The 22,955-nt window shown below is 33.4% G+C and overlaps 3 protein-coding genes across 3 annotated transcripts; 2 read left to right on the forward strand and 1 right to left on the reverse strand.

Annotated features, from left to right (window-relative positions):
* The first annotated feature begins 10,843 nt into the window (after positions 1 to 10,843).
* LOC106360646 (RING-H2 finger protein ATL17) lies at positions 10,844 to 11,891 on the forward strand. The gene has a single exon (XM_013800273.3). The coding sequence runs from the start codon at positions 10,844 to 10,846 to the stop codon at positions 11,678 to 11,680; it is 837 nt and encodes a 278-aa protein (XP_013655727.1). The 3' UTR covers positions 11,681 to 11,891.
* A 46-nt stretch (positions 11,892 to 11,937) lies between these two features.
* Positions 11,938 to 13,336, forward strand: LOC106360647 (pre-rRNA-processing protein TSR2 homolog). The gene is made up of 5 exons (XM_013800274.3): positions 11,938 to 12,181; positions 12,278 to 12,494; positions 12,596 to 12,687; positions 12,770 to 12,877; positions 13,099 to 13,336. Exons 2-5 carry the CDS (start codon positions 12,299 to 12,301, stop codon positions 13,198 to 13,200), a joined length of 498 nt encoding a protein of 165 aa, XP_013655728.1. The 5' UTR covers positions 11,938 to 12,181; positions 12,278 to 12,298; the 3' UTR covers positions 13,201 to 13,336.
* Positions 13,337 to 16,251: 2,915 nt separating this feature from the next.
* LOC106359593 (putative pectinesterase/pectinesterase inhibitor 43) lies at positions 16,252 to 21,268 on the reverse strand. The gene is made up of 4 exons (XM_013799267.3): positions 19,954 to 21,268; positions 18,890 to 19,742; positions 17,696 to 18,080; positions 16,252 to 17,600 (listed from the first exon to the last, which is right to left on the reverse strand). Exons 1-4 carry the CDS (start codon positions 20,623 to 20,625, stop codon positions 17,300 to 17,302), a joined length of 2,211 nt encoding a protein of 736 aa, XP_013654721.2. The 5' UTR covers positions 20,626 to 21,268; the 3' UTR covers positions 16,252 to 17,299.
* Positions 21,269 to 22,955: the final 1,687 nt, after the last annotated feature.

A 22,955-nucleotide genomic window follows, 5' to 3' on the forward strand; every position in this document is an offset into this window, starting at 1 on the left:
TGTAGTAAATATTTCTGCACGGAAATTGGAAGTTAGATCCCTTAGTCAGTAAATGGAACAAGGAGTTGTTGCATATTTACAAAAGATCACTACTACTACATAATGGTCGTACTCAATTTCAGTTATCGAGATTCGAAGTTCTGTGGATTGGCCGGTTACCATCAGAAGTTTGTTCAAGAGTTAGAAACCATATCCACCAATGAGTTGATCGACTGAGAATGGTGTTACCTTGGAATGGAGTAAAAGTATTGATGAAGTATGAAATTAGTTAGAGGAAGTATCTACGTCTATGCATATCTTAGACTTGCATGAGCCTAACCAGCCATATACTACTACATGGATGTATTATGTGTTGGTCTAGGTGAATGCTAATGCAAGACGATATGGTAATCATTTATGCATCAAGGGAGCTAAGGAAGCATAAGGAAAACTATTTGATGCACAAGTTGGGGTTGGTGGCAGTTCTGTTGCACATCAAATTTAGTGATCATTTCAATATGGGGAAAGGATGCAAGTTTTCACTGATCAAAGAAGCCTAAGGAAGAGCAAATATTGCTGCTTATGCTTTAAGAGGAAGTGATATTAATGATGATATGGAGTAGGATCTCAAGAATCATGAAGCGGAATTGGGAGTGATTTATTTTGCTGCCTTATAAGAAAAGAATAGAGAACCTTCAAGATTGCAAGTAGAAAATCAAGATGGCTTATTCATTCGTATTTGAGGAACTCAGTTGAAGGATGAGAATCTAAGGAATTCATAGAAGGAACTGGGTGAAGAGAATTTCGAAGAATAGTATGAGGACTGTGTCATGTACAAGTTCATAAAGTGGAGATGTGGGAGAAGGAATCCAAATTCAACCTAAAATTAAGCAGATGTGAAGTAAATCCCAAGGAAGATTGAAGAGTGCAAGGAAAAAGGTATAACCATAAGGCATATGGGGATGCTCAAGTTGTTAAGAGATCAGAAGATATATTAACAGAGAAAGTGTGAAGTCATCATACAAGAGTACTTCGTTGGTAAATCAAGTTTGGTATAGGCGGACTTGTTGATTCCTCAGTTACTAGACAGAAGAAGGAAATCAGAAAGTAATAGAACAAGACTTGGATATGCGAAATTTCAGTGAGATTGAGTCGTTCAGAAGTTTTTAAAGAGTATCTCAGATAGATAAGAAGGGTATGGAATACTGTAAGGGAAATCATTTCTGGAATAAGTGTGTTTGTGTGTATTTGAGAGTGGCACCCTTGGTCTGAATCATGTTAGCGTGATTGATCGTGCATGTTCTTGTTTGATTGTTGCACGGTTAATCAAGTTAACATTGACCAGACTGGAGATGTTACATTCACGTATGGCACATCACCTCACGTTCCAAATTTCATGTTGCTGTTATGGGAGAAAGCCAGATAAAAAAGGTTGAGAAGTGATAGTCTATAGATACAAGATTGTTAGAAAAAGTATGCAGACCGCAGTTGACAAGAGTTGTGCAGAGTAAAGAATTTGGTTATCTTGAAAGTGGCTGCTCATAAAAGAAAGGATCGGTTGGGAGAATCAAGGGATCAACCATGAGTTGTTTTGATATGGGCAGATTAAGATAAGGTCAGAGCTAATATCCAGAACTCCTTTCAGAGACTGTTCAGTAAAGAGTGTACAGTTACGTTTTCAGAATTCGGGGACGAATTCTTTTGAGGGGGGAAAAATGTAATAACCCTCACGAGCAGATATAATTTTGGTCAAGAAAATTCTTTAAGATCAGTTTGAAGATTGATCGATCAGAATTTAAATAAAAATCGACACGGTGAATTAATCTCGACGGGGCTGTCTTTTGGTCGAAAAACCATCTCTTGATGGTTCTGGTCGAGTGTTAATTATTATCGTTGATTTTTATTCATGCTGGGTGAGTTTATTCAGAGCAGGACGAGATTCGAATGATGAAAAATATTTAGTCGAAACAGTCCGGAAAATATCGACAAAACTCTTAAAATTATTTCTGAACAGTCACATGCTTTGCACCTTCTAGCCTACTTGCTTCCTCAGTAATTAGGTCACATGACCTACACCTACTTGCTTGCCTGCTTGCTCATTAGAAGACACATGCTGGTCACAAGCTACTTGCTTCAGCTGCTTGTAGCTTTCTTCATGGGAAGGAAAAGTTCAGCTGCTTGTGCTGCTTGGTGTGCTGAAGCATGTCACCAGCTGTCTAACCTCATCTTTGTCTTTTGTGGGAGCAAACCCTCATCTGAAGCAACTCCTTATGATATCAAATACCCTCTTCTCTCCTATGGACGTTCATAACCTGCAAGAAAAACCAGAGAAAAATTCAGAGAGAAAGAGAGAAAGAAGAGAGAAAAATCTATGAGAAAAGATTCATGAAAAATTCAGAAAAATATTCAGAGAAGAGGAGTGAGCATGGACAACTCTTTCTCACCATCCTGTGACTTTAATCAGTGAGTTTTGGAGTGTTTAAGAGCTGAAGATTTGGTGTCCTGAAGTTGAGAATCACCTATGTTCTTCAGCCTTTGATTTTGATCGGTTAATTCGTGGTTAGCTTGAAGAGAGACAACCAGTCAAGTTTAATTAGTTGAGTAAAACCGATGGCCAAGGAGAGTATTCGGATCAGCCGGATCCTTGTGATGGTTCTGAACCGAGAGTGATCCAAAAGTGAAGTGTGATTAGCTTGAGCTCGAGTCTAGTCTTCCTTAACCAATCTCATGGATTTAAAGGTGAGTCTAGATAGATGATGAATGAATTATGAATGAGTATGCATGATTGCATATTGAATATGGTTGATTAATTAAGAATTAATCATGAATTAATTAAGGAATAATCATTGATTAATTAAGGATTAATCATGGATTAATTAAGGAGTAATTATGGTTTGATTGATTAAGTATTATTCCTTAATCTATATTTATATATGAAGTATGTATCTAGTTTAAATACTTAAGAATAAGCAAGAATAATTCTTTGAGGTTATCCCGAGCCTTAGTACTTGTTCTCAAGTACTAATCTATAAGTATTCTATTAATAAGTGTGAATCATGTGAAGTCTTATTGTATACTCACTCTCCCGAAAGTCCCGCATTACCGTGAATTGGTCCTGCGATATGGATCAAGGTCATGAAGACACGATGATGGGGTCGCACCCTGGAGGCCGTGTAACTGCATGCAGCGTTGGATGTTCTATCTTGGAATATCTGATGGAGATGATGGTTATATTTATTCCCCGTTAAGCTCGGTTAGCCTTGGTGGTTTTCCGGGTTTAGCATATATATATATATTAAGAGTATGAGTGATTGGCGGGTATCGTGGAGGTGATGTTTAAGATAGATTCACATGGATGGATTGAGAGGCCTTATATTAATTATGGAATATAATTCCACTGCATTCAAATGGTGTCGATTGCTCGGGATACTATTGATATGTGTTTGGGTGTGGGATTAGACTCACTGAGTAAACTAGTTACTCATGACTCATTTGATATGCAGGTAACCAGTAGGTGGGAGACCTTTACTCTAGGACGGGAAGGAACGGCATTAGCCAGCGGTAGTTTAATTATCCTTGCAAAGTCATTTTGATATATCTTATGAATAAGATTTGTAGACCGAAAACCTCGAGGTTAATTTATAACAAATTTTGTAAGATGATTTTGAATGATATATAAATAATGTTTTTTTTAAAGTACGGGTTCCATATGATATTAGTCCTTGTCCGGACGAACTAACTATCAGGTATTGCTTTCTCGGGTTGAAAAGCCTAGAGTGGTATCCGATAGGAGCGTTGGTGTTCTTTGATTGTTGGTCTAAGGCGATCAGAAGTATTCTGAGAACCTCAGATCGACCATCGAGGAACATTGACCGTGTCATTTCTGGTCATCTATGATCGGGGGTGTCACACTCGCCGCTACTCCATGGAAAGCTGTGACCTTCTCTGTCAAAACAAAGACGGGTAAAGCTTCGTCAGCCAGAGAACAACGAGCATCTCGACAAAGGATTGACAAAAGGTGAAGAGAGCAAAAGAAAATAAAACAGAAAAAAGTATTGGAGCCTCCGACACCAAAAAAGAAAAAACCAAAAATTATGGTCGTAAGTTCTATATATTCACTAAAGTTAATAGTATAAAATCTATGTAACTACTTTAATAATGATATACTCCCTTTGTTCCTAAATATATGATGTTTAGTTAAAAACACACATATTAAGAAAAGTTAATTTTTGTCTATAAAACAACATTAAAACTATAAATTAATGATATTCAACCAATTACAAAATAGATTAGGGCAAATGTCAATAATAGCACCTTTTAAAGTTTATGTCTCAAAAATGGCACTAGAAGGAGAAAGTCACAAAAATGACATTCAGTATAGGGTAAAATATCCTTAATACCCTTGGTTTAAAAAAATTAAATAAACAAAAAAAAAAAAAAAAAAATAAAAAAATGGAAAAAAAGATTTTTTTTTATAGTTTCAGATTATATGTTTTCAGATTCGAAATTTTTATAATTTTTTTTTTCAAATTTTTGTTTTATAATTTAAAAAATACTTTTGAAAACTGTTTTTAAATTTTTATTTTTTATTTTAGCATTTATTTTTTATAAAATTTTAAACCCTAATTCCAAAACCCCACCCCTTAACTCTAAACCCTAAGATTTAGATTAATTAATCCAAGGGGTATAAGTGTATATTTACCTCTTTAATGAAACCTATTTTTGTGACTTTAATCCTTGAGTGCTACTTTGGGAACAAAAACTTGGTTTGGTGCTATCCTAGTCTTTTTCTCTTTAAAGTTTATGTTTCAAAAATAGCACTAGAAGGAGAAAGTCACAAAAATGACATTTATTAAAGGGTAAAATATCCATAATACCTTTGGTTTAAAATTAAATAAACAAACAAAAATAAAAATAAATAAATAAATAAAATAAAAATAAAAAAATGAAAAAAAGAAATTTTTTTTTATAGTTTCAGATTATAGTTTTCAGATTCAAAATTTTTATAATTTTTTTTTGAATTTTTTTTGAATTTTTTTTTAATTTTTTTTATAATTTAAAAATACTTTTTGAAACTGTTTTAAAAATTTTTATTTTTTATTTTAGTATTTATTTTTTATAAAATTTTAAATCCTAATTCCAAAACCTCACCCCTTAACTCTAAACCCTAAGGTTTGGATTAATTAACCCAAGGGGTATAAGTGTATATTTACCTCTTTAATGAAACCTATTTTTGTGACTTTGAGCATTGAGTGCTACTTTGGGAACAAAAACTTGGTTTGGTGCTATCCTAGTCTTTTTCTTTTATTATTATGCATTAATATATATTCAGTTATCGTTTATAAAATGTAAAATAAAAATTATATTTTATTTTTATATATTTTATAATAACAATAAATCATGTTAAAATAAACTCTTATATTGAACTAAATATGATAAATCTTATATATTAAAACAGAAGTCATAACATTGTTCATGTGTGATTTTTTTTGTTTGGACAATCTTTTAGAAAGTTTATCAAATTTTACATAACTTAATCATCATATCTTTTAATATCTTTATCTTTTATTTAAAATATAAATAAATATTGTTTAAAAAATATTCTAAAAAAAATCTTTTCAGAATCAGGATAAAATTCATTTTCTAAAATTAATTAACTTAAATTTTTAATTATCATAAAATATAATTAGAATTTAAAATTGAATTTTATTTTTGATTTATGAACGAAAATTAAAATCATATAAGTATTTTAATTATTTTTAATGATAATAACAATTTAAATTGATTAATTTTCAAATAAATTTTATAAAGATCTTTAAAAGATTTTGTTAGAAAGAAATATCTTTTCTGTTTCAAATAAATGTATTTACTACAAAATTAGTTTGTATACACAAATATATTATCTAAAACGAATAAATGTAAAAAATATTGCTAAAAGAAAATCTAGTTTTGAAGGACGGTGGGTCAGAATTTAGTAATTAAACACAAAATAATATTCAGATATGTTGTTTCATGTATATATTATTTTTCAGTAACTAAATATAAATAAAATAAGATAAATATATAATAAGAAGCGACAAATGCATTTGACGATTTTAAACAATTGATTAATTATAACATGTAAACTATAAAATTATTGTATTGAAATAGTTATATAAATATTTAAATATATGATTTACGTTAAAAGAGTATACCACCAATGATCTAAAATAAATATACATGTATATAAATTGAAAAAAAAATATTCACACGGTGGTGCGGATCAAGACCTAGTTCAATAATTAATCTTCACTTTGATCACAACGGAATGTGAATATAAATGATCTACCAAGTACAATCATCTCCACCTAAATTACAAACACAATATATTAAAAATATAAGCAAAGTTCCAAAAAGAAAATATGCTATACATTACATACTAACAACATATCAGTTTGTTTTATGCCCTCATCACTATTTTTTTAAAGGGTTTATGCCTTCATTACTTATCCATTTAAAATATTATGTAGCCATTCAAAATTATGAGCCAAAGCCACCATATGATCCCAAAATTTTCATAAGGCTCTGAATCGATCCAAAGGCCACCATAGTTGCTCAGTTTATCTATTTCATTTCTTAATTGACTTAGTATTTAACCTATAATGTCATAGCTAAAACAGAGCAATTTTCATAAACAGTTAACTTAAGAATGTCATCATCGAAGAAAACTAAACATGCTCTAGCCTGAGAACATAACTAACTTTCTATGAATCCTAGATATTCATTTTCAAACACTAAAGAATATAATTTTCATAGACATCAAAAGAGTTCACCAAAAAAACATCAAAAAAAAAAAGAAATTATGCTAAAAGACATCGAAATAAAAAGAAGAATATAATAAATAATTCAGAAACTTCACATTATCATGAGTCGCATCCTCATTTAAGTTGATTTGGAATATTGACGACTTTGAACTTTCTAGTATTTCTGCAAAGATTCCGACTTTTCTCTTCGCTCAATCTCCATGTTCTGACCTCTTTGACTACTAACTCATATTTCTCTATAATTTATCTCTAAAAATCTATTTTGAGTTAAGGGAAGTGATAGTTTAATATCTCTTTTGTTGAAATTTATGGACTGGCTCACCAAATTGATCACTTATGTTGTTGTCTTATTTGGCTTTATCATCTCACCCATTAATTAAGTCATGAGTCATATAGTAACTTACAAGATATTTCACATTTGATTCCCGCGTACTTGAGTGCTCTTTCTAACGTTTTCCCACTCCATGGTCAAAGTCGTGTTGAAGGGATCCGAATTTTTTCCGTTTTCCTATATTTCATGCATTTGGACTCTTTTCAGAGTTTTTACAGGTTCAAGTACTCATTCGAGGAAAATGATATTTTAGAGTATTTGAAACTATTTTTGAAAACTATGCTGAAATCACTAAGGCGGATCGATAATTGAAGATAAAAATCAACTGACATATCACTTCCGCAATCGATCGACATATCACTTCCACAATCGATGGACATAGCATTATTGAGTCATCCGCGATAATCAGCATTAAAGGAAATCTTACCTAAAACTCCAAGTTATTACACCATAAGTCCATGCAAGCCTATTTATTAGGGTTTTGTATCATTTTAGAGGCATACAGTTTTTAGACTTCTTCCACCATTGTCACACACTTGAAGAGGAGGCATATTTGATAGCTTGGGGAGCTTAGGATAGGAGAGAGAGATTTGAACTTCATAACAGAGAAGATCTTGAGCTCCCTTGTTTCTTTACTCTGTCTTGTTTACATTTTATACTTATTTCATTTAAATATTATTCAGACCATCATGACCATGTTTCTTATGAATATGTCTGCGTAATCTTATTGTTAGATTACGGTTCTACAAAGGGTGATCTTTGTATTGCTAATATGAAATGTTGTTAGGATGTTTTAAATTGTTCTTCATCTAGTGCTCTTAATGCTAAGTCTAGGATTGATCACCCTATGTTTTAAATAGTTCTTCATCTAGTGCTCTTAATGCTAAGTCTAGGATTGATCACCTTAAATTTTGATCTTGGGTTTAATTAGCGCAAGCGGAAGCTTGGTTGATTGCGTGAAACTAATTAGTATGATCTAATTGACTGGATACACACATAAGTTGCTCCAGAAGATTAGAGAACCTATTCAAACTTGTTCGCAAAGTGTACTAGAAGGAACGTCGATCGACAACTCCATAGTTGTATCGATCGACGGACTGAAAGGTGTATCGATCGACATTCATATAGAATTGTCGATTGACACTTTCTCAAGATCAACAAGCGACAACTGAGATCTTAGATCTAGAAATTAGATATTCTAAACAAACGAAAGTTGCTAGATTATATTTAAGTTTGTGTTTGAGATCATATCATTTATAATTCCTAATAATTTAATTAAGTTTGCATACTTGTCACACCTGAAAATTATCCTGAATCTAGCTCTTTCCCAAATAGTTTACAACCTAAAACCATTCAATCAAACAACGAATTTGTTCAACTGATTTACTACTTTAATCATAATCATCTAGCTTTATTTCGAAAACTACAAATCTATTATGTAATCTTAGAGTCTATGTGGATTTGATCCCTAAGTATTACAAATGAACATCTTATTTGAGAGAGTACAAATCATTCCTTAGGATAATTTGAGTGATATCAAATTTGGCGCCGTTTCCGGGGACTCTTTCTTATTACCGTTAGATTAAGTTTAGAATATAGTCTAGATTTTGTTACTTTGTTTACTTAATGTTTTTCTTCTTTTCTTGCTGACACATGTATGTACCTTAGGAAAAGCATGGATTTCGGACAGACATCGATCGACGACACGACGGACACGTCGAGCGACGAGTCGATAGAAGAAACGATGAACACCTCGCTACTGGAATCGATCGACACCATTGAGCCGGAAGTAGGTAAGTGTTTACTTACCAATCTGTGTGATAAGGAAGTAGTCTTAGGAGAACCGGGAGATCAACCATGCAACACAATTAACCAAAACATTTATGAGTAGGGGGCTGCAATCCCTGATAAAATTAATTTAAAAATAATTAATGAAAATGAAGAAAAAATATCTTTGCAAGACTACCAAAATCCTGGAAGGACCTATTCCAATAGGTCCGCTATCCGACTACCAGAAAACAATTTAGGAGGGTTTAAGTTCAATCTTGACTTCTTAATTCTGGTACGTCAAAACCCTTTTCGTGGATCTCTTTCAGAACATCCATTTGATCACATCGAAAAGTTAGAAGATCTAATGGAAGGCACTTACAATTATTGCAAATTATTCTCATTCTCACTAGCGGGAGACGCCAGGAGATCTCTAGACCAGCTACCAGCATGATCCTTAACCTGCTGGAAGGAGATTAGAAGCGTCTTCATTAATCATTTTTTCGATGAAGCACGTTACTGGAACGTGAGAAGAAAAATTTACACATTTCGCCAAGGCTAAAAAGAGCTTTTTAGAGATGAATGGGTGAGATTTAAAGCCTTACAACCCGAATGCCCATATCACGATTACTCAGAACTGCATCTGATCAAATTTTTCTATGGAGGTGTTAACCTTCGCTACCAGACTACGCTTGATACATCCAGCGAGATAATCCTGAAGACGCAATTAGGCTGATAGAAAACGTAGTTACCGTTATGTCGAACTTAATGACGAGCTAACTGAAATCAAGGAAACCTTAGAATCGTTTCATTCCCTTTTAACTGGTCAAAACCGATCCACATTATTCAAAATAGAAGATGATGACCCGTCGAAGTTGAAGGGATTCGAATTTTTTCCGTTTTCCTATAATTCACTAATGAATTTGTTGTTAAGTCCTTTTCAAATTCAATAGGTCACATAATTTATGTCATAAAATGAATTCAAATACTGTTAGAGAGTTTGAATACTTAATAAAATATAATTTATTTATTAATAATAACTCAATGATTATAAATTTTCTTAAACATTTTTTAAAATTGACCATTCTTATATAAAACCATTCATGAATCTCGTTCAAGATAAAATTATTTCAGTTTTAGATAGCTACAGATTTTCTCTCATTTGTTTGATATTTTTTTTTCAAAATGAAAAAAATAGGGAAGATGCTTTGAACATAGACCTAAACTTAAAAGAAAACTAATTTTGACAACCTTTATGATTGAATTTTTTTCAACTTTTTGTTAAATGATGGTATCTTTGTTACTACTTTGGTCAGGAGGAAAAGATAATGATATTCGAATGCGTAGTAGTTAAGCTGAACTCAGCTCTCTCTTTTTGTCAATCAGTATGTTATGGTTTTGCATAAATATTCTATATTTTGATTTTTAAAAAATAAAATTAATTGAAATATAGCTGGAGATTTATAATCCAAAATGACATTAAAATGGAGTATTCAAAGCGGCGAGGACTACATTACATATACTTATGACCAGAAATTAAACTATCAACAATATTAATCAGTTTCTAATTTCTTTTAATAAGGGTGTGCCGCATATTGTATCGACCATGTAAACAAAGTTACACACTCATGTTTGTCTTGTGTCGTTGAAGTGTTAGAAGAATAGTTTATGCACATATATGATCATTTTAATATTTTAAACACTTCAAAAAAAAAAATTGAAAGCCTACTTACTTCTCAACAACTGAAAACAAAGAAATGTATCAATCAAACACGAAAGAGTAAAAGCGTCAATTAAGTAAATGGTCAACATTGGCGTCTTCAAATTCCGATGTCCCGAGAGACCATCTCTCTTTCTGTTCTCTAAAACACTCGCCACCATTACTAATACTATAACCACAAAATCTTCTTTTTTTCTTTCACCCAACTCTCTCTCTCTCAGTTCCCACTCGTGATCCGAAAGCATGAGTCTTAGAGACCCGAATCCAGTAACTAACACACCCGGATCCTTTTCGGATCCAGGCGGGTTCGCTATAAACAGCAGAATCATGTTCACCGCCATAATCATAATCATATTCTTCGTCATTCTCATGGTCTCTCTTCACCTCTACTCTCGTTGCTACCTCCACCGCTCTCGCCGTTTCCACATCCGCCGCTTAAACCGTAGTAGACGCGCCGCCGCCGCTATGACCTTCTTCGCCGATCCTTCCTCCTCCACCTCCGAGGTCACCACTCGCGGTCTCGACCCCTCCGTCGTCAAATCTCTTCCCACTTTCACGTTCTCCGCCGCAGCCGCCCCGGACGCGATCGAGTGTGCGGTTTGCCTCTCGGAGTTTGAGGAGAGCGAACCGGGTCGGGTTTTGCCCAATTGCAAGCACGCGTTTCATGTTGAGTGCATTGATATGTGGTTTCTTTCTCATTCCTCTTGTCCTCTGTGCCGATCGCTCGTCGAACCTATCGCCGGAGTTGTAAAAACTGCGGCGGAGGAAGTCGCGATTTCGATTTCTGACCCGGTTTCAGGCGACACAAACGACGTTATAGGAGCTGGGACTTCCGATCATGAAGATTCCAGGGGGAAACCGGCGGCGATTGAAGTCTCAACGAGGAATCTCGGAGAATCGGAGAACGAGTTGAGTCGGAGTAACTCGTTTAAGTCACGGGTGATATCTTCCACGCGGATTTTCAGCAAAGAACGGAGAAGCGCTTCGTCGTCTTCTTCTATCGGGTTCCCTCCGCCTCCGGTCTCTAGCATGCCGATGACGGAGTTAGATATCGAGTCTGGAGGAGAAGAGCCTCGTTGACTTTAAGACGCTAAATTTTTACTGCTACGTGGACGTGTATGATTTGTTATAAATGTTTCCTTGTTTAGAGCTAAGATGCGGAGATGAAATAATTCTTTGTTAGGGCATCAGCATTGGGACTTCTTAAGCCCATTTCTTAGTAAATTTGGGTCGAAATTTAAATCAAAAAGGCTGGATATGTTTGGAAAAACTTCTAAGTTAAGAAGTTATTTGGCTCGTCCTTCAGGGGCACGTGTCGCAAGTGGACGGTTTGCAAACACGGAAACGGGTGTGTGTCTCTCTCTCTCGTTCGTCTCATTTCTTTCTTTTCTCGATCTCTCTCGACGCCGAAGGCACCAAATCGGAAGCGTTGACGATGATTCTGTGTTGTTGTTGCCGACATCGTCTCCTCCCTCTCCTCAATTCCGATTCAGCTTCATTAGAAACAATCACTTCATTTACTCCGCCGTAACGTCGCCGATCCCAACCTGCTTTGCTCACCGTCTCCCCGGCGTTTAACAGGTGTTTCTTTTTATTTTCTCTCTATTACATATCTCTCAAAGCTTCCACCTTTCCTTTGTCTCGTTGAATCTGTTGTCTGAATTTGGAATTTGCTAGCTCATTACTGATCTCGGAGAAATGGATTCGAGACCCAGTGGACCAGTGGTGTTGACGGTGGAGGAGAAGGCCGTTCTGAACGAAGGAATTGGTTTGATACTTTCGCGGTGGACAGCCATGAGAGCCGCCGTCGATAACGGCTGGGGCGGGCGAGATTCTCATCTGAAAGCTGAACGCACCGTTTCCAATGTTCTCGATTACTTCATCCGTTTAAAAGGTTTCATCTTTATAGCTTTTCCATAAAAAGTTTCGAGTTTTGCTGTTAAAGATGAAGACTTTCTGATTACTTCACTCTTGTGAGTTCCTTCTTTCTTGTAGATCCAACGATGGGCTTTGATGGGTTAGCTGATATTCTAGAGAATGGTCTTAATGAGCTTAACACTTTGGCTGATGATGGAAGCCTTGAGGAGGTATAGATTGTTCTTTTTTGGATCTTGATGTTAGTTTCTTGTTACTGATGGTGTTTTTTGTCTTCTGTGTTGCTACTGATAGGTGACAGAGACGTTGCTAGATTTGTATTATGAATGTCTCGAAGGTAACTACCAAAGGGTTGAGCAACTGAGGGTGACTAGTTCTCAGACTAGTGCAAAAGTTGTCAAGGTTTGTAACTGTATTTTCTCAGACATTCTCTTCTAGATATTGGCTGTAGTGAAGACACGCATGAGATTCATTTTATATTCCATTAATGTCCTGATGTCTGTGTGATTTCATTAGTTATAGACTTTTGATGATTGTGAGAGTACTACATATTGTTATATTTTGGTAGTTTGGTTATGATCATTATCCGAGATTAAGAAATGAGGCTTTCTTGGGTATTGCAGGTTTCAAACGGTAACGATGAGGATGAGGATGATGAGGAGAGCGATGATGAAGATGATGATGAGGATACAAAGATGAGCAATGTTTTATATGTTTTATTATAAAATCCTACCAAACAATTATCATAAAAAATAAAATTTAATATTTTGCTAAGAACCTACCAAAGCTTCTACCAATAATCTTTACTTTTACTCATGTATCTTACCAAAATCTCTTAATCTAATTATATTATTAAAGTAATACTAAGATATGCCATTGCATATCTAGCAATGCGGATGCCCTTACTTTTCGGTTCAGGCGTTTCCAAAAAGGGTTAATGTTGATTTCATTGTTTAATGAGTTTGCACACGTGACTTAATAATCTCAACTGTCGTTTTTCTTTGGGACATGGAAAATGTATTCGACGCAGAGTTTTTAAGTGATTTGCAACAAAAATGACAAATTTATTGTTATTCAAACATAAATTAAATTTCATTTAAAATTCAGTGTTATTAAACTTGACATTTTATAAATTATTTTTAAATTTGGTGTTATTAAAAATATTTTAAATTGTGGAATTTTAAAGTTTTTAAATGATTTTAAAGTGTTTGAGTGAAATTTTTTAGTTTAAAAATCTAAAACTCAAATCTCATGGTTTTAGATAATATTCTAGAGTAGTTTAACATAAAATCATTTTAATCTTTGCAATTCAGTGAAATTATCTAAAACCTGATTAAAAATCAAATCAGCTCAAAGTTTAGATTGAATACAACCCTCTTAATGTTTTACTATAATTGAACATAGAGATGTAAAATACATTGCCAGCTGAAAATAAATTAATTTTGAGTCGAAATTGGCAAAAAAAAAACGAGATTTTGCCAGACTAAAATTATAAACGGTTGATACTTGAAGCCATAAATGTTTTTAGTTCAGAAAAAGAAACGATACTACATTGAATTGAATCGAGACTTGGAACTTACAACAAACAACCAATAAAAAAATGTTTTTTTTTTTACCCAAAAAAAGAAAAAATGTTTATACTTGAGAACTGACACTGTGTTTAATTCAAGAGTACTGACCAACGATGTCCTTGCCCAATCATCAATAACATATTTTTCGGAATGCAAATTTTGTAGTTTCAGATAACTAAAACTTCACAGGCAGCAAGATAGAGACGCATAGGCCAGGCCGTGAATGGTAACCTGCTGAACGGTATATGGTGAACTAATGTCAAAAATGTAATTTTACAAGTACTTTACAAATACAAAAAATGCAGTGTGGAAAATAAAACGTGATTATGTATGTTTGCGGTTTTGCTTTAAAAACTTAATCAGACGTAATGTTGCAAGATTCTACTAGAAAAGAGTAGCGGTTCTTCTAGAAGCACTGTTGCCAATCTAAAATATCTTTCTATGGTACATAAAGCAGAACAAAGCTGAAGAGGTAACAACCACACCCATCACAAAACCTAGTGAGATGATGAGATCCCAACGATCAACTCAAAGGATTCCACTTTACCTTTTTAGTTAAGGCCATGTTTGTTTATGCATTTGAATGCAATATCTAGATGCTGCATCTGAATGCAACATCTAGACATTTCATTTAAATATTGTTCGTTTTTATAGTTTATATTTACATTGAGATGCAACATCTGAATCTTATATTGTTCATTTTTTGGATTTTATAATAGCATTTGAATACTAGTAGTTTTTTTATAAAAAAAGAATATTAGTAGTTAAAATAACAAAAAAGGTGAAATTTTTATTCTTAATAATGAATTGATTATAATATTTAAATAAATTATTTTGCAATTTTTGCGGAAAAAATGATTTTGCAAATTTTTATGGGAAAATTAATTTTGAGATTCTTTAGGAAAACATACAATTTGCGATTTTTACGGGACAATACGATTTTTCCAGTGTTGGTGTAAAACAAATTTTTCAGTGTTGGCGGAAAAAACACGTTTTCCAGTTTTAGCGGGAAAACATATTTTCCAGTTTTGATAGGAAAATACATTTTCCAGTTTTGACAAGAAAACACAATTTTTAGGTTTGGCGGATAAATATGTTTTGGGTTTTGTCGAGAAGACGCGATTTTCCGTTTTTCTCGGGAAACACATTTTTCGGGTTTCAGCGGGACAACATGTTTTCAGATTCGGTGGGAAAGCATGTTTTTTTTTTTTTGCGGAAAACGCATTTTCAGGTTTTGGTGGGGAAAATGCATATTTCAAGTTTTCGCGGGATAACGTGTTTTCGGGGGTTTTGGCGAAAAATGGGTTTTCGGGTTTCGGAGGAAAAACATATGTTCTGGTTTGGTGGAAAAACATGTTTTCGGTTTAGGAGAAAAATTTACAATTTTCAGATTAAAAATAATAATATTATATAATAATTGTAAGAACTAATTTAATTAATTTTATATTTGTATTAAGCTATTTAGGTCTTTTGTATTTTGAAATGCAAATGTAGCATCCAAACTCTACTTTTAGCATTTTAAGAATCTAGATATTGTAGATATTATAGATGTTGTATCTAAATATTGATGCAATATTGTTGAAATGAACGACATCTAAAAGATAGCATCCAGATGCAGCGTCTGAATTTCAAAACAAACATGACCTACATGTCAAATCCCTCTTAGTGACTCAATGCTCTTGTAAAATAACGAGTAAATTAGCTAAATATACTAACAAATGTGGGATATCATTGAATGGGGGGAAAATGGTAATGTTGGGGGGAAGAAAATTGGAAGGATATAGGGTATGGAGTACAAATAAGGGAAAAGTGGTATGTAGGGAGTACAAATTCTCAAATAACTATATGTAGACGAGGAAACAGTCTTTACACCAAGTCCACATTCAGACGCCTGATATACTTAAATAAACGTCTACCATCTGGAGATTAGATTTGAACACTCCAAATGTTATACAAACTTTAAAATATCCCTAACAAAACCAAACATAACTACGATCAAAATGATACCTACCTTATATTCAAGAGGCGATTCCCATATCTGGGCATTTCGGGCATCAGTTCCGTTCGATTATTTCGAGTTTCGGGTATGGAGCTAGAAGATCCATTTACTACTTGATCTATTTTTCGGTTCGGTTCGGTTCATATAGTTTTGGGTTTAGTTCAGTTCAGATAGTAAAACTAGGAACAAAAAAATTTCCAGAAAAATTTGGTTCTCATTTGGTTCTGGTTCGGATTCAGGTAGTTCGGGTAACTCGGATAAAATATCACTTATTTATGGTAAAATATCAAATAATTAGGATGATTTAAATAAGAAGTTTGGATATTTCGGATTACTTTGGATATTTCGGATAAAACTATCCGGATAGTTTCTGATACTTTCGGGTGTTCGGATATTTTTAATTGATTTTTAAATTAAAAAAATATATATTTAGTTCTGTTATAAACTTATACAGTATGTATATATAATTATTATTTTTATATATTCGGGTATTCGTTCGGTTCTCAGTTCTGTTATTTTGGATATAGAAATATAGTAAGCGTTCGGATATTTGAGGGTTTCAGTCTGGTTCCGGTTTCAGGTATTTTGGTTCGGTTCCGGTTCGGTTCTGCGGTTCCAGATTTTTTTGCCCATGCCTAGCCGTGAACAGTGAAAGTACCTATTATCTCCCGACTCCCATGCATGATCGGACATGATCCTAGCAAACGGATATAAAGACAATATGTAATCATCAAATACATTCATATCAGCAACTAACATAGAAGAAAAAACACCCGGTTAATGGATGATACAGCTTCAAAACAGACTTACCTCTCAGATGGAGTAGGAAAAGTGATCTACAGAATGGTTAGAATCCTAACACCAACAAAAACAAACCAATCTCTAACCTTTTCACTAACAATCAAGAATCAATATATAGGTCGCCGTTGATATAGTCTACACTGCTTTCTCTAAGAACAGAGAAAGTCCTTTTGATTCTAACTCTGTTTTCTGGAAACCTCATGAGGATACACAATGATTGGAGAGGGACATGGATTTCGATTTAGGATGTTGACTGTTTTAGTGGTGACAAACTGACAATATATATGAACCTAGGAATACAATACATATACTATATACCTCCCAATAAAAAAACTGTACAAATTTTCTTTCGCTCCAGATTTATATACACAAAGAGCTTCTCCTTGAAAAAAAGAAAGATAGAACTACAGAGACATGGGTTCATGTTTGGCAAAAAAAAAAACAGACAAGCTTTCAATAAGCGTTGTAAGGAATGCGTCTCTTTGTGATCCATGCGTTGCCACGTAAAAATTCCCCGGGAGCGAACCCCCTGGCTTGCCTAGCAGAGATTCGTCGAATACCCCTCCATCTGACCCGGCGGGCCTGACCCGAGCCACGACCTCTGTTGCGATACTCGGAGTAGAACAACGTTTTGAGAGCGAACGTTTCGTTCCACTTCAACCAACCTTCTGGGTCTATCACATCATCGATATTTGTGTTCATTATGATTGTCCTTGAATATTCTTTCCATGGCCGTCCCAAAAACGCTCTGTTCCTGTAGAGATACATAAAGGTCCATATATATAACGCTAGTGATATAAGGCTAGTAACGTAGTTAAACTTTTATATAAAGTAATTATTATGGTTTACTTGGCTTTGACGGGACGATATGTTGCATCGCCAGTTATACGGCTATTGTGGATAACGATCCCGGTCGTCTCACGCCGGTCTTTCCGTCCTTGGGCTGTAACGATGCACTGCTGGTTATCCATGGGACGGCGGATGACAAATTCACAGTTTTGGAAAACGGCTTTGGCATCACCGAAGACGAAATCGATGGTGCCTGAGATGCGGCAGTCACGATAGAATTGACGGTGTGTATGGACGTAAAGTGTGTCTTGGTAACCATTCATATGACAGTTGAAGAACACAGCAAAATCGGCCGAAACTCGGAGTGCAACTGCTTGATGGCGTGCTGCTCCTGCCGTGTTCTCGAACCCTATGTCCTTCGCCATGAAATAGTCACCATTTACCGCTTCAAACACCGAAAAAAACATTAACACATTTACATCAAAAATAACTTAAATAATGCAATACAAGTGTTATGAATCTTCAGGTTAGCTCAAATTACCTAAATATATTCCATTTATTTTTAAGAATTTTTTGTTCCAAATTAGATTAAGTTTTCAATCGTCAATAAAATTATTTAAAATTTATGTTATATGACCAATGTATTATTCATTCTATTTTACTGTTGGTGAACTTGTGGTTAGATAAAACGGTTAACAATATTTTAAAATTTTCGAAATATTACTTATTTATATTTTTACAATTATAGAATTTTATTACCCAAAAAGGTTTCAATTTGTTTTTTACAATTTTTAAAGAATTATAAATTTCTAATTGTAATATTATTAGCTTCTTTTATATATTTACAAATTTTAGAAATACTGTTTAGTTGTACTTTTTGATAATTTTACAAATTTTTATCAAATTTTTATTAATTTTATACAATTTGATATATTTTATCCAAAAGAAATAGATAAAAATCTATCTAAGATTATAATGTTAAATATATAGATATCTATTCTTAATATAATTTAAAATAAACGAAATTGTTTAGTTTATGTTCAATTAGATAATAATTTATATTTAAATATTGATAAGAAAATAAGAAAATCTAAATAATAATAACATTTTATTTTTAATACAATTAAAATTAAAAAAATTTATTACTGCAGATGGTTCAGGAAAACACATAGTTATCTATTAAAACGAAGGAGTATAACTTTTTAATGTAAATTAAAGCAAAAAACCTTAAAAGAATGGTGTATATGAATTTACCGACTGTGGAAGTGCGGTAGGTGCCGATGCGATCGGGCAAAAATGCGACGTTTCCCGTGATGATAGTTTTTGTTGGCCCATCTCCAACAAACATGACGTTTTTCATTTTCTTTGTTACCTCAATCTTTTCCTTATAAACACCTTGTTTTATGTAAATCACGAACTTCCTTCTGTTCTTCATTGGTACCATTGCTAATGCTTGTTTGATCGTCTTGCACTTACCACTCCCGTCTTTTGCCACCACTACGTTCGCCCTAATTCTTCTTCCACGTGCTGCAAGCAGCCTCCGGGAATGCGTTGTTACCCACCGTGGGAACCCTCCTTCCTCTGATAAGTGTCTATCCTCCAATTTTCCAAAAGGATTCAATGCTCGAAGCGGATCCATCGGCCGGTTTTCTGAAGAATGTAACTTTTGACGTGTATTCTCTGAAGAATCGAGCGGTAGATTTCTGGAAGAATCCAACTGTTGGGTAGTGTAAGAATCTGAAGGTCGACTCTCGGAAAGGTCTGGTTGCCGATTCTTGGAAGGGTCCAAATTATGAGGAGAATACTTGGAAGAATCAAGCGAGTTCTCAGAAGAATCCAGCGGTTGGTTCTCGTAAGAATCCATCGGTTGATTCTCGGAAGAATCCAACGGTCGTTTCTTGGGACCATTCAAATTTTGAAGAGGGGAATCCTTGGAAGAATCCAACCGTTGATTCTCTGAGGAATCTCCCATTTGAGGAGAAACCTCGGAAGAATCCAATTGTTGATTATCAGAAGAATCTCCCATTTGAGGAGAACCTTCCGGAGAATCCAACGGCTGTTCTTCTGGAGAATCCGAACGAAAAATGCCGAGTCCACCACTTCCTGGCTGTTGGAGTTATCAAGTCAGGTGTGAATTATATATTAGAAGGAAAACATAGTTTTTAAAAAAGAGCAAGTAAAATTGGAAACTGAAAAGAAATTGTGAAATCTAATATAAAAAAAATTATCATTACTAATCATTTTGTTATAAAATCTAAAACTTAGCTTAAAATCATGGATCATAAGAAATGTAGTTTGTTAGCTTTGAAAGAATTTACCCTGAGAAATGGAATTGGAATACGAAAAATCTTCAACAAAGCATCAAGATTTGAGGCGATCGCTAAACCGTTGCTAGTGAGATGCTGCCCCTTCCTCATGACCATTTCCATAATTTCGGCCGCTATACTATCAATCCCTTCAAATCCGTCGATGCACGTTTGTTGGTATGTGACTGAACCGCTTAGCCACACTAGAAGATCGTCAATGAAATCTGACAATCTGGTGAACAGAAACCCCTTGAATGTGTCCCTCGTTTTTAGAAGATCATCAATTGCAAAATCCATAAGCTCCCAACAACTATTAAGTGCGTCCCTCGTTCGCACATCCGCATCCGCCCTGCTCTCTATATCAGTCATACCCCTGTTTATTCCACTACGAATCGATATGATTGCTAGATCGAAGGCTGCTCTAATCAGATTGCGAGGATCCGGGGACTTCACAGTCTCCAGACTCGCTATGCATTCTTGTTTGTAATCAGTGGAGGAACATATTATACTCACTGCTGTCTTTGTTATCATTAGTTTGCTTCCACGGTGAATCTCTTCGGTTTTTCGACTTGGGCTGCTGCCTTCATCGGCTTCTGCACAGAGGGCCATTGTCATAAAGAGAGATGTGATTCCCAAAAAAGCAAAACGTTTCATCTTGCTTGAATCGTTCCATCCATTCCGCATATTTGTTTTCGTAAATGTTTTTTTCTTTTAATTTAGCAGTTATTGCTAAATGCCAGTACGTAGGTTTCAAAGTTCAATTTACGTGGAAGAGGAGAGGGAAAATTAGTTATATACCGTTAAATGAACATGAGGTTGTTACTAGTTTTTTCAATTTTTTTTTTTAAAAAATTGTACCATTGGTTTTTGCTTTACTTGCGGGAATATTAATTTTCTTTTTAGATCATTGGAGGTGATTAGCCACAAAATTGAATATTAACTTGATCATCTTCAATCCATTCCTGATCTCCACTTGGTTCCGAGACTTGCAATAATCAGATGAATAAATCACTTGTAACTTTCATAATGGTGATATTCCAATTCACATATGGTCTACTTGTTCGTTGGTTAAGTTACCGTTACTTCAAACATAGAAAAGAAAAATCATTAGATTTTATATTATTTTAGATACGAATTCTTTTTGATATAGTTCTTTGTTCTACATATTTCATATCAACATGAACCATCTAACCGGATTGCACACATAAAAGCAACATGAACTCTGCTCTATCGATCAATTCTAAACATGTTCAATGGTTTGTTCCCATCTCGTCTAATCATACAAAATCTTAACTTATGATCTCAATTGACGTCCTAAATGCACTTTCTACAGAATCAATTGTCATCTTTTCTCTAGTTGAATGTACCAAATCAATGCTTTAGTGTTATTTCATGTAGACACAATTAACATACCAAGGTACAAAAAAGAAGAAATTTGTATATAAGTTATAGTTTTTGCCAAAAGAGAGATAAACAAAATTTAGACGAAAGAACTCATGTTCATGTATGGTCTAGTAAGCGTGTTTTCGGGTGAAACAAATGCTAACATTTTCAATTTGTGATCAGTTCTAATCATTGTACTTTATAAAATAAATTATTATGTTCTTACATTTTATGCTTGTTGTTAAAATTATTATATATCTTATAATAATTTGTTATATATATTTATATCATGTCATATCTTCATCAGTATGTTATTTCTACAAATTACAGTAGTAAAAATAATCTGTTACACAAATATAATTGTTGTTGGTGATTAGTAAAAATAACATGTCACAAAAATATGAACAGCTAGCTATGAACGAAAATAAAAAATATATTCATGTCTAATATTAACGATCTAGAAAGAATTTTAGCTGCCCAATTCAGCATAGTTAAACTTTAAAATTCAGATCTAAGTCATTCGATCTCTCTAAACTTTGAAATCAAAATTTAAAGGCACTTCAAAACTCATGAGATCCATGATAATCTGTTAAATATTCATTTATATCATGTCACCTTTTTGTTCTGCATGTATTTAGATCAATTATAATAATAATATAAAATTGTTGGCTGTTTCATCATTTAATAGATATCACTATTAAGAATATAATATATATCTATTTTCAAATTATTTAAATTTAATTATATACCATATAAATAGAAAAAGATTGTTTGGATTAATAAAATGTATTTATGTGTTTGCACCAATTTAATTATATATGTAATAGTTAAATATTTATAATTATTCAATATATAATTATTATTTTATAATATATAAAAGAACATATAATACATAAAAAATATATATATATATATATATTACTTGAAAGTGACACATTTTAAGAATAAATATTGATCTTAAGCTTGTGGTTGTCTTAAAAATAAATAATTCACTACAATCTGTCCATTAATTTGCATAAATTTACCTTCTCTAATATTTGAATCTCAAATCTCCTATGTAAAAACAGTAAACCCGTTAATCAAACTACTGAATCAATGGAGCTTCCACCCTGAAGTTGGCCTTGTTGTACATGAAACATTAGTATTTTACTACTATTTTTCAATATACTTATTTCTTCATTTATGTTTACAGTGACTTACGAGCATATATGTTTGCAACTACTAAGAGCATCTCAAAAAAGACTCTTTATTTTAGAATTTAGAAAACTCTATATTTGAAGTTTCAAAAAGTGTTCTTCTCCAAAAGTGAAATTTCAAATTTAACTTCAAAATTATTTGTAGTTTACACTATAGTCTTCATAATTGTCATAATTAATATAAATCCAAAACAAATTATAAGTAACTAGCACATATATAAAAATATTACATTAATATATAAAATTATAAATAGAAATACATAATTAAATATTAAACTACAAGCAAAATACCATATTATTCCATAAAATTATTCCCATAATGCTCTATTTTCGGTTACAAAAATTTTGGCTGGACAATAGTTTAAAGGTTCCGAAGAAAATTTACTAGACTATTAGTATTGTTGTAATATTTAATTTTTTATAATAATTATGTCT

This window comes from Brassica napus, chromosome A8 (genome assembly GCF_020379485.1).
Source record: "Brassica napus cultivar Da-Ae chromosome A8, Da-Ae, whole genome shotgun sequence".
Lineage (NCBI taxonomy): Eukaryota > Viridiplantae > Streptophyta > Magnoliopsida > Brassicales > Brassicaceae > Brassica > Brassica napus.